The 11,852-nt window shown below is 38.5% G+C and overlaps 1 protein-coding gene across 1 annotated transcript in view; it reads right to left on the minus strand.

Annotated features, from left to right (window-relative positions):
* Window positions 1-11,572, minus strand: part of tmem81 (transmembrane protein 81) — a 28,593-nt gene extending 17,021 nt beyond the window's left edge. Inside the window, exons 1-4 of the mRNA XM_038309186.1 lie at window positions 11,396-11,572; window positions 10,833-10,996; window positions 10,507-10,622; window positions 6,847-7,037 (exon numbers count right to left, since the gene is read on the minus strand). Coding sequence (XP_038165114.1) covers window positions 6,847-7,037; window positions 10,507-10,622; window positions 10,833-10,996; window positions 11,396-11,572 — 648 coding nt within the window. The remainder of the gene's footprint in view (window positions 1-6,846; window positions 7,038-10,506; window positions 10,623-10,832; window positions 10,997-11,395) is intronic.
* Between the last annotated feature and the right edge of the window lie 280 nt (window positions 11,573-11,852).

Here is an 11,852-nt window from a genome sequence, read left to right on the forward strand (position 1 = left end):
GGGGTCTGTTCAATGTGGATCAGCTCCCAGTAAATAAAGAACCAAATTAAATCCAAATCAGACCATTTCATCTGGGTGCTTAGTACTGTAATGTTCAAAATTTTACAGGGGAAGGGCTTTCAGCTTGGAAAGGTTGTTTACTCATGATAAGAATTTATCAGGAATCACATTATAAAGGACTACGTCTTTATCAGAAACCAGGAAGCACCACTGCTCCACTGATTACTTATAATATGTTAACAAATGTAATTCCAGTAATTCTGAGCAATCAAACACACATTATTCTTAAGTTGTGAAGAAAGTCATTTTCCTCTTTGAAGTCCTGTTTGCCATTAGTCATGTTGGGAAAACTGCAGGTATGCTGAATGAGCTGTGGTTAGAGGAGACAATGTTTTTCCTTTGGTCTAAATGTAAAAAGCTGCCTTTGGTTGAAAGCTAAGGCTTCATATCACCCCCCTAAAAAAACAATCCCACTCCTATGATGAAATATGAGATATGGGACCAAGCTATGGGAATATTTTTTTGGTTGCTGGTCAAACTGGATGTGAGTTTGGATGAGCTAAATACAGTACAGGAGAGTACAGAATGAAAACCTCTTTAAAGCTGCAAATTAGCTGAGATTTCAGTGGAAGTTTTCCCTCCAGAAGGTTAACTATAAAGATAGAGTCAAGCCAGTTAATGGTAAAGAACAAGCATATTCATGTGATGGAATGGCCTAGTCAAAGTCAAGAACTTTATGCAGCTGTGAATCTGCTGGAAATTCATGTTCATAAATACTCTATCCGGTCTGACCAAGCCTAAGTCATATTAGATTATAATACTCACACCAAGTCAAATTCATTGTAAGTGCAAACCTACTTGGCAATAGACCTAATTCTGATTCTTATTCTGTAGATTTTCTAAAGGATTTGCAGCTGTAATGGCTGCAAAAGGTAATTCATAAACCAATGACCAGGGGATCTGAATAGAAATGTATGGCACACTTTTTTGCTTCACAGCTAGGATGGTCTTTTCAGGCTAGAGAATCTTCCTGTCTTTCCCATTTCCTGGTCTTTTTTTGTCATGTTATATAACTCCATTGTAAAGCATCATGTGGGATTAGAGAATAGGCTTCTCTGTATTCTCCTCTGTAATAACTTGATTCTTGTGTACCAGCTGGGTCACGTTGTGCAGAATTGTTATATTGTGGAGGTGATAATTGGCCTGTGCAGCCATACTTAGCCCAGGTCTTACTTTCCCATTAGCCAACACTGCTATCTAGTGGAGCAAAAGGTAGCAACATTTTATGAACGTACACTCACACTCCAGCAACCGCTATAAAATTTGTTCCACACTATGATGTTTCTGAATACACACAATTTAATGACAGTAAACAATCTGCTTATCTTTAGTGAAAATTGTCTCAAATTCTCTTAGTTTAAATTTAAAATGTCTTTTATTTTTTTTGTCTGCAGCGTATTCTCCTGTAGAGGCACAGAAGTCCAATCCAGATGCTTGCTGAGATTAAAGAAGTCACCACCTATGTTTTCAAACATAGAAAATAAAAATGAAACCACTGTTTAGTTAAAGCAGACATTTACAGCGACAATCTAAAAATCAAGATCTTTTTAAATCCTTCCTAAATTACAGTGGATTCTCCTTAAAATGAATATATTTTATGAAAGATAAACTTATATCCTTTACCATAAGAAATTATTCCTTGTCTTCGTAGCATCTTTCTCCTTTCCTCACTCCCTCTAAATGAGACTGTTGGCCTATTAGCTACATTTGAGCTCTAAAGTTGACAATCCATCACTTTGGTACATGTGCCTGTATATGTATATGTTTAGTATATTTCTCTCTCCCAGTAGGGGTGATCTTTGCAAGATCCTGGTCTAAATAAGGACTAAACTGTCTTTCGGGCAGCAGGTTTGCAGCTCAGCTGCAGGGGTGGAGCTAGATGGGGGTCCAGAGGTGGCCATGGCCACCCTCAGCGAATCATTGGCCAGCAAACCCTGTGGCCACCCCCACCATTTTTTCCCCTCTAATACAGATGGTGGCAGCAGTAATAGTCACAAGGAGAATATTCGAACTTATTAAACATTTTGATTTTTCATTTATTAGCAATTACTTGACAACTAAAACACTGTGGTTTATTATACGCATCAAAATACTAACATTAAAGTTGATATATACAGAATTCATGCTCTCCTCAGAAATTACATTCTCTAAATTTTGTGTTATATGGGGTAAAGAGAAAATGATGTCTCTGCAAGTCATCTAGGAGTCTTCAGTGAAATCATAGATAAGTAACTACTTTAATAATAATTTAATGTATTATATAATTCTATGCAGAACAATTTTTGATGGGATCTGGAGCTGTACCACCTTCCTCCAGCAGAGTGCGCCGTGGGTCCTGCTGAGCTGAGCCTCCAACCCACCTGTGGCCCATCTCATCATCAGAGGATCCTCCAGTATATAACCTGCCTTCAGACCTTGCCTCAACGCCGCAGTGTTGATCTAGTTTGGTTAGCAACCTGAGCCTAGTAAACCTGAGAATCTTTGCTATCTCTTGTTGAGACAAGATTCTAACTCTTCCTTGTTTTTGCCTCACAGAAATCCTGTCTCTCCTTGAAGCTCTGGATGAGCTTAACCTGTCGAGCCTGCCCTCGTGAGCCAAACCTGAAGACTCTTCTCTGGATTCCCCTGCAGCTCTTGGCTAAGAGCTGGAAACCCAAATCAAGGTCTGCCCTCAAAGTCAGAAGTAAGACGCTGAAGCAGTTATTGGACTCTGCTGAACAAACAGTCTCTGGATCCAACAGTTACCTCTCTCAAAGAGAAACCCGGACTCCTCCAAGGTATTCTTCAGCAAACTCTAAGTCTCATAACTCATCAGTCCCTGTGCTAACTGAACTGTCATCCCTGCAGACTCCAGTGAACCTGCCCCCCAAGCCTGAACCAGTTCCAGTTGCAATATTTATGTGCTTGTGTGACAATAAACCTTGTTAAACTTTTCATCAGCCTCCGTTTGTGTTCTGCATATTGGGCTTACTCGGTAACCAATCATGACAATTTTTGATAATATTAGGTAAGTAAAGACAATGGAAAAGATGTTTGCCCCAGAAATTTTGTCCACTAAACCTTTAATTTAGACAGAATGGATGTTTAAATATATGTGTCTATTTGTTAACAAAGTAGGAAAGTATAGTTAGTCATATTTAGAAAATATGGATGTTGTGCTCGTTCCAGCTTAGATTGACCCTGAGGTTCTGGTGCCTATCCGTTTTCGGCCAACTCTTGGTGTACATTGGTTTTTGAGTGGTCACCCCTATTAAAATTCTCTGGCTACGCCTCTGCTCATTCAGATATTCATATAGTGTCCTACAAAATGTCTGCCAACCATTTTCAAAGATGGTGCATATAATCTTTCCTGAAAAGAATTCAGGGACATATATTCAGAAAGTCAATCTTATGTAAATGAGAAACATTTTTCCTTAAAGGTTGAATGGAGCAATTTATCAAACCAATGGACCTCCGCTATTAGTATTCTGTGCCACCATCTTCTGAGAAAAAGACACTTAGTTTCCTCCTTCACACTTAGTGGCAACACAGTAAGATGTGTAAAAAAAGGCCTTGATGTAAATTAAGTTTTTACAGCAGGAGTGCTATCTCACACTAAAAAGAGAAAATAATTATTAGAGTTGAATTTAATAGATTTATTTAATGTCACATTATTTGAGTTAATTGTCTATTATAGAGCCTAAATGGTGGTGCAATTCATTGCAACTAGCAGGTCCTGGTTCAGTCCCTGAACATGCATGGGTTATCTTTGGGTGCTCCCACAGTCCAACAACATGACTTTGAAGTTCATTGATAATTGTAAATATCCCTTATACGTGACTGTGTGCAGGGTTGTATGTCTCTGTCTTTCCATGTCGCGGCTGGTTTAAAAATAGTTGAGAAATGAGTGTTTCACACACAAAGAGGGTAGTCCCTCTTTGCATAAGCTCTCTAGATGTGGAGTACCAGTATTTTTCACATCTTCTCTACCACTTTTCTTTTAGTATCTAATGCATTCAAGTAGGGATGTCAGTTCAATTTGGTTTCATCCATTTCCCATTTCATGGAGTAGCATCTAAGTTGAAGTGAAATCTATTATTGTAAGATGGCTGAGGTTTTTTCGATTGCAAAGACATCACAACAAGACTATTTCTCTGTTTATGGATGTTGTCAGACTCAAAGTAAGAGCAGCTTAAGATAAGAAGGTGGGCAGCGAGATGAAACATCCTTGATATGTGCAGGAGAGCAAGACAGAGAAGCCTTGTAGTTACCGACAAGAAGATATGAGCCAGAGGACGACTGAAGGGAAACTATATTAGCCAAATGCTGAAGCGTGCTTTAGTTGTACACTAGCACTTAAGGCCAGCGAAAAAATGTTAAATGACAAACAACATATGAGTTATTAGAATATGCTGCAGGAAGTGATGCTGTCCCATAACCCAGTGGTTTCAAGGTGGGGAGCCACCAGGGGGTCTTAGGAGGGCTTGGAAAAAAATATTTCTTTCATTATCATTAAATATATTTTCATATTATTATTAAGTATTACTTGTAACTATCATGGTTTTGGTTCTGTTCCAGTTTTATCTCTGTTTTTATTGGTCTTATTTCTATTCTTGTAATTATTGATTGTATTTGATGTTTCTTGTTTGCCCTCCTGTGTCAGTCTTCTTTCTCCTAGCTCCCTTCTAGATTCCTCTGTTCACACCTGCTCCCAATCTGCTGATTAGCCTGCTCTTTGTTTCTGTCTGCCATATATTCTCCTCCTTTTCAGTCACTCTCTGCTGGTTTGTCATCAGTTTTTCCCCCCCTTCTTGTGAGTATCCCTGGTTCTCAGATTTTGTGGATTTATGTTTTGGATTTTTGCTTCTGTTGAACTTTTGGTTAATTAAATCTTCAAGAAACAACTTCAGCTTTTGTGTCTGCATTTGGTTCCTGTCAAACCTTGACCCCCACTGGACAATAATAATATGTCATTTTAACATGACAAACCATTGGGATGTCTGGTTTTGTGTATCTGCTAATATGGCTGTGTGTTTTGGATCCATACTATTTTAAAGGCTCTAATAAGGTTCTATTTTCATAGTTTTGCATGTTTTCTCTGCCATTCCATGGATTTCCATTCCATTCAGTCTAAAATGGCCTTCCAAGACCTTTGGAAGATAAACAGCCCAACAGGTACAGGCACAGATACAAAGACCCTCTATAGTACTAAATGTTACACAAAAGGTGTTTTTCAACCAATTCATCCGCTGATGAAGTTTATTAGTAGTACTGTTTTTAATCAATTGTATTATGCCTAGTAGGACCATAAACTTTTATCACCTTTTCAGGGTTTTTCAAAATTTTCATTATTGGACTTACTCAATTTTACAGCCGTCAAGGGGAGTTAAAAAAATGTTTGTAGCTCTATTGTAGTGCTTAAGAATCATCACATTAATGATCTACATGAACTAGACAGTATTTATCTTTGTTTTCCATGTTTGAAAGCTAAACTTCCCATTTTTTTAATCGTAAAGGGAAGGTATAGTCATGGATTATGACTAATGATGATGTGTTGAATGCAAAAGACAAAGTATCCAATTTCCTTAAATGCTTAATGTGTTTCTAAGAGTTGTAAGCAGTACCATGCGGTTTGGCACAATTGTTTCTGTTGGAATTTTTTCACTTTGTTTAAAAGGCTGCATTTTTCTTTTGTTCCCTTTGGTAAATCGCTGTATGTATTTGCATAAGAAAAAGTTATTCATTTATTACAATCTTTACCTGGATTGGCAACAAAATTATGCATATTATTAATGGCATGACCAGAATACTGTTGCCCTCTCCATCAGATGGGTTACGGCGGTGTTGATTCGAATTTTTCTTAGTTTTTTTCTGGCAAGATTTATTTCAACATAAAGTCTCCCGGCACCAGATGCAAACCCCTTGCAATATCTGTCTAAACCTCCTGCCTTGTTTAGATAAATTGTTTATCTACCCAACAGCCACACAGGACACATGATGGGTCATTGATCACAGACGGTCCTTAGGGTTTGAGGTGAACAAAGGTAATTATGCCTCTCTTGCACCAATGAGGCTTGTCAAGCCTCTGGCCATAACATTACCCTTCATCCTGGAAACTGGGTGGAAAACTCTTGGTTTAGATAGTTGGTTTATCTAATTCCAGTGTGTGTTGTGGGGATTCTAACATGTTAGGAGTCTGGGAAGGTAAAATACTACAAAGCCAGTGGCATATTATGTTTATGTCATATGTCATCTGGTAATATTATATTTTAAAAGATTGTCTAACTGAAACATAATTTATTCAGTTTTGATTTTGTCCTTTTACAACACTGTCTGTTTGTCCTGAGAGTCTTGTGTTGCCTTTAGGGAACTCACTCTGTGGTGACGTGCCTGTGCTTCATGCCGTTAATGAAAGACAAAGTGCTGTGTCTAAATGTAGGCTGTTGTTCTGGTTTTTGGACACCAATTTTCACGTCTGCCATCATGCCTTCAGTACCTTGTGACAGCTTTTCCTTGACTGTGCTGAAGGACTCTCACCATACAGCCCTCCATTTTTTGTTTTCTTAATATTTACTGTCCTTTGGGTTTGGCTATTGTCTGACAAGACGTATAGTACATATGTCATGAAATAAAGTAAATTTTTCCACTGTGAGATCAATAAAGTCTATCAATATATAGTGCTACTACTGGATTGTGACTGATTTATACTTTCATCAAATATGGTATGAATTTGATAAGCAATGTCAGTGACATTGATTTGGGTTTTGAAGAGTTTGAAGAGCAAATAAATCTTTAACCAAACCGTACTGCGTAAAGAAGAACTCTCCTAGTGGCAAGGTGTAGCACACCCTGGTTTTGCTGGTTTTCATTTCTATCCCACTGGTTCAGAGAGCTGTGGTAGTCCAGATTGACAACCCCAGCAGGTAAAACTCGGACACCCCAATAGGCTCTCTTCACTCTGCGATAGCTGGTGTCCTGCACGTCGCAGCGATATGTCCCTGAAAAAGATTTGGGCAGTTAAGCTGTTTATTTGCTTTCTTATTGATAATATTTGAAATGATGTAATTTAATCTTGGCTTCTCCTATACACATGAAATCACTGAATTTTAATATTTTTATTTTCGAGGGTTTCTGTCAATCTTAGTCATCTACTAGGGAAATACAACTGCTTGACAACAAACAAAATTCATTAATAGTGTATCAACATACATTGCAATGTAATTACACCTATTGGCTTTGTTCAGAGTGTGAGTGTTCCCACGCATTCTCATCTTCATACTTTGGATCTTGTGCTGACATACGGCATAGAATGTGAAGAAATAACAGTATTTCCTCAAAACCCTGTCCTCTCTGACCACTTTCTAATAACCTTCAGGATTACTTTAACAGAGTTCTCCTCCCCCAAAGGAAGGTTCAATTTTAGTAGATCTTTATAAGATAGTGCAGTTATAAATTTTAAAGAATCTGCTTCACTTTCTCTCTCCTCTGTGTCGCTGAGCAGTGCTGCAGAGTGCAAAAGCATAGCTTATTCCCCTTCACAGGTTGATGATTTTGTTGATGGGGTTGCTAGTTCTCTGCGTATTGCCTTAGACAACGCAGCTCCTTTGAAAATGAAAACCGTTAAAAATAGAAAGCTTGCTCCTTGGTATAATGCAGAGCTGCGTACTTTGAAGCAAAATGCTAGGAAACTGGAGAGAAAATATCGCTCCACAGGCCTGCGGGAGTCCTTCCTAGTCTGGAAAAATGGTTTACTGCTGTATAAGAGGACCCTTTGTAAAGCAAGAGCAGCATACTTCTCCTCATTAATAGAGGAGAATAAGAATAATCCTAGATTTCTTTTTAATACAGTTGCCAAACTCACCCAGAGCCATAGCTCTGTTGAACCCTCCATTCCACCTGCTCTTAGCAGCAATGATTTTATGGGATTCTTTATAAATAAGATTGATCTTATTAAAAATAAGATCATAAGCACTCCTCTATCCGCGATTGTACCTGAGGTAGTCATGGAATCTGAACCGGGTTTAGACTGCTTTGATCCAGTTGAACTTTCTGAATTAACAAAATTATTGTCTTCATCTAAGCCTTCAACTTGTATGTTAGATCCAGTTCCAACCAGGTTATTTAAGGAGGTATTCCCTTTGATCTCCTCCTCCATTTTAGATGTGATTAATCTATCTCTGTTACAGGGATATGTACCTAAAGCTTTTAAGGTTGCTGTAATTAAACCTCTGCTTAAGAAACCGTCTCTTGACCCAGATGACTTGGTCAATTATAGACCTATATCCAATCTTCCTTTCTTATCCCAAATTCTTGAGAAAGTAGTTGCCAAACAAGTTTGCGATCACTTACACCATAATGAACTTTTTGAAGAGTTTCAGTCTGGCTTTAGAGCTCATCATAGCACTGAAACAGCACTGATGAAAGTCACTAATGATATTCTCATGGCCTCAGATAATGGACTTGTATCTGTGCTCGTCCTGTTAGATCTCAGTGCTGCATTTGATACAGTTGACCATAATATTCTTTTAGAAAGACTTGAATATTTTGTTGGAATTAAAGGAACAGCACTAGACTGGTTTAAATCTTATCTATCTGATCGAATTCAGTTTGTTCATGTTAATGATAGATCTTCAACACGCTCACAGGTTACCTGTGGAGTACCACAGGGATCAGTGCTAGGACCAATTCTCTTTACTTTATACATTCTCCCAATTGGTAGAGTTATTAGACAGCATGGGATTAATTTCCACTGTTATGCTGGTGATACCCAGCTATATCTGTCTATAAATCCAGATGAAGCTAACCCATTACATAGATTACAGGCATGTCTTGAAGACATAAAAACCTGGATGACTCTTAACTTTCTGCTTCTGAATGCAGACAAAACAGAAGTTATAGTCTTTGGACCAGAGTCTCTGAAAAAGAAGCTGATTAGCCAGTCACTTCATTTGGATGGGATTAAACTGATTTCAGATGATAAAGTAAAAAATCTTGGTGTTATTTTTGATCAGGACCTGTCATTTAAATCCCATATCAAAGAGGTTTCTAGAATTTCCTTCTTTCATCTGAGGAACATTGCAAAAATTAGAAATCTCCTGTCCAGGGGTGATGCTGAGAAACTAGTCCATGCATTTGTTACTTCAAGGCTGGACTATTGTAATTCTTTACTATCAGGAAGTCCACAAACTGTAGTTAAAAGCCTTCAGCTGATCCAAAATGCTGCAGCCAGAGTTCTAATGAAAATTAAAAAGAGAGATCATATCTCGCCTATCCTGGCTTCTCTTCATTGGCTTCCTGTTAAATCAAGAATAGAATTTTAAATCCTCCTTCTCACATATAAAGCCTTAAATGGCCAAGCTCCATCTTATATCAGAGATCTGATTGTTCCTTATGTTCCTAACAGAGCACTTCGCTCTCAATCTGCAGGTTTACTAGTGGTTCCTAGAATTTCTAAAAGTAGAATGGGAGGCAGATCTTTTAGTTATCAGGCTCCTCTCCTGTGGAACCAACTACCAGTTTTAGTCCGTGAGGCAGACACCCTGTCTACTTTTAAGGCTAGACTTAAAACTTTCCTTTTTGATAACGCTTATAGTTAGAGTGGCTCAGGTTATCCTGAGCTATCTCTATAGTTATGCTGCTATAGGCTTAGACTTTTGGAGTACATAGGGACCCCCATTTCATCATTCTGCTTCATTCTCTCTCTGTTCTCCTATTCTGCAGAATCTGTTAGTTCAATCTCTAACCTTCTGCTCTCTCTGCTTTTCCTCAGAGTAGCTTTGCCTCGTCTGTTCCGGTTTGGCTGTGACGTCATCCTGGAAAGAAACATCAGCTGTGCTGCTTCCATCAACACCCTTGTTTATAGATGTTGGAGATCGGCCTGTTTTCCAGTGTGGTCCTGTTTCTCTGACCGTGACTGAGTGGATGTGCTCTCTTCGTCCTCTGGCATGGGAGCTGCCTTGGAGCTCATCTGCCTGGCTGCGTGTTTCCTGGACGGGGCCGCCTTTTACAGCTGCTTTTTGTATCTATGCTTCTGTCTCCTTGAACCCCAGTCGGCCTCGGCAGATGGCCGCTCACACTGAGCCTGGTTCTGCTGGAGGTTTCTTCCTGTTAAAAGGGAGTTTTTCCTCTCCACTGTCGCTACAAGCATGCTTAGTGTGAGGGATTGTATTTGAGTCAATGAGTCAATGCAATCAACTGGTTTTCCTTAGATAGAAAACTTTGTATCAATTTGATCGTATGATCTGGTTGAACTGTAAAGTGCCTTGAGATGACATGTGTTGTGAATTTGGCGCTATATAAATAAACTGAATTGAATTGAATTGAATTGTAAAAAATCAAACAGATAAAAAAAAATCTTAAATGTTATAACCTGTAACAAACCCCTAACTTCTCTGAGAAATGCAGCACTGGAGCCTCAATTTGAGCCGTCATACAGTTTTATGAAAACATTTGTACATGTGTCCTTACCTGCATCCTCTTCTCTGACCGCGTCCAGAACCACTCGATCTAAGTAAGGGGCCTCCCAACGATGAAACAGAGAATCATCTGAGCTGATTATTCCTCGGGCGTAGCGCCATGAAACCCTAAAGGATGGGAGCCAAATGACTAAGCTGAGATCTGCTCTCATTAGAATTCCTTTAAACATTTAAAACATTCCCAGAATAACAAAAAACGGTAATTACAATTCAATTCTGTGTTATAAACTTTTAAAAATGTAATCACAAAAAACTTTTTAAATGGAACATGAAGGTTTGATGGGGGGGAAAAACACAATGTTGTCATTTTACTCCTACCTCCAGGAGAACTTTCCCATTGCCTCCATGACTTCTCCCAAACAGTCAATCTCTACTCTCTGTCCAGAGGTGACAGTGATCGTCCTCAGTCCGCACTGCCATGAGTCCACACATTTTTCTTTTTGGACCCTGCACTTCTGTGACACATCTGACTGACTGATGTCCTGACATGAGTGATGTAAAAAGCAGTTTTATCTTTTACATGAATCAATTCATCATCATAATGATGCATGGATTCTGAGCTTTGAACAGCAGGACATATTACTTATAAATGTAGCTACAGTTATGAATTACAAGCAAATCTCTCCCTCCTATTTTAATTAGGACTTTCCTTTGGACAGCATTGATGATAGTTCTTGCCTTTATTCTGAGTATATACGCTCATTATCAGCATATCGTTAGCATGTTATTACATCACAGCTGTTTAGTGATGCCAAATAGTGCATCCTCTCTTAATATTATTCATGTTCAAATCATGATTAGTCTATCAATGCTTTGCTCTTAATCAAAGGGAAATTTCTATATATTCCTTCCATTGTTCACTTTCTTCGATTTTAACTTACATTCTCTTCCATTGCTGTCTTGCTGTCTTTTAACAAACACAGAGTCTGTGTTTTAATCCCCAGCCCACAGGTTGCACTACAGGGGGAGCTGTCAGTGATGACCTCCAGTGGTATTTTATCCTCCTCCATGTCAGCAGGGATGAGAAGATGCAGAAAGAGCAGGAAATGAAGCATCATGGTGCTAATATGCATTCTGTGTTCTGTGTGTTTGATGGTGTATCTACAAAAACAATAGATGAAAAAAAGGCAATTAAATATTACAAAAAACATGAAAATTTGTTTTTCTATTTCGATCATTTTAAATGACTTTATATTCAAAAATATATTAAAAGGAACCATAAAAATCAGCTGCAGCTCCTTTTTGCCACATAAACTGTAGGACCAAAGGCATAGTTAATATTTTATCTATAAGGCCAAAAACCCCCCAAAATATTTGCTTCTTCTTATCATGTTTCCG

Source organism: Cyprinodon tularosa, unplaced genomic scaffold (assembly GCF_016077235.1).
Source record: "Cyprinodon tularosa strain WSP-4 unplaced genomic scaffold, ASM1607723v1 ctg66, whole genome shotgun sequence".
Lineage (NCBI taxonomy): Eukaryota > Metazoa > Chordata > Actinopteri > Cyprinodontiformes > Cyprinodontidae > Cyprinodon > Cyprinodon tularosa.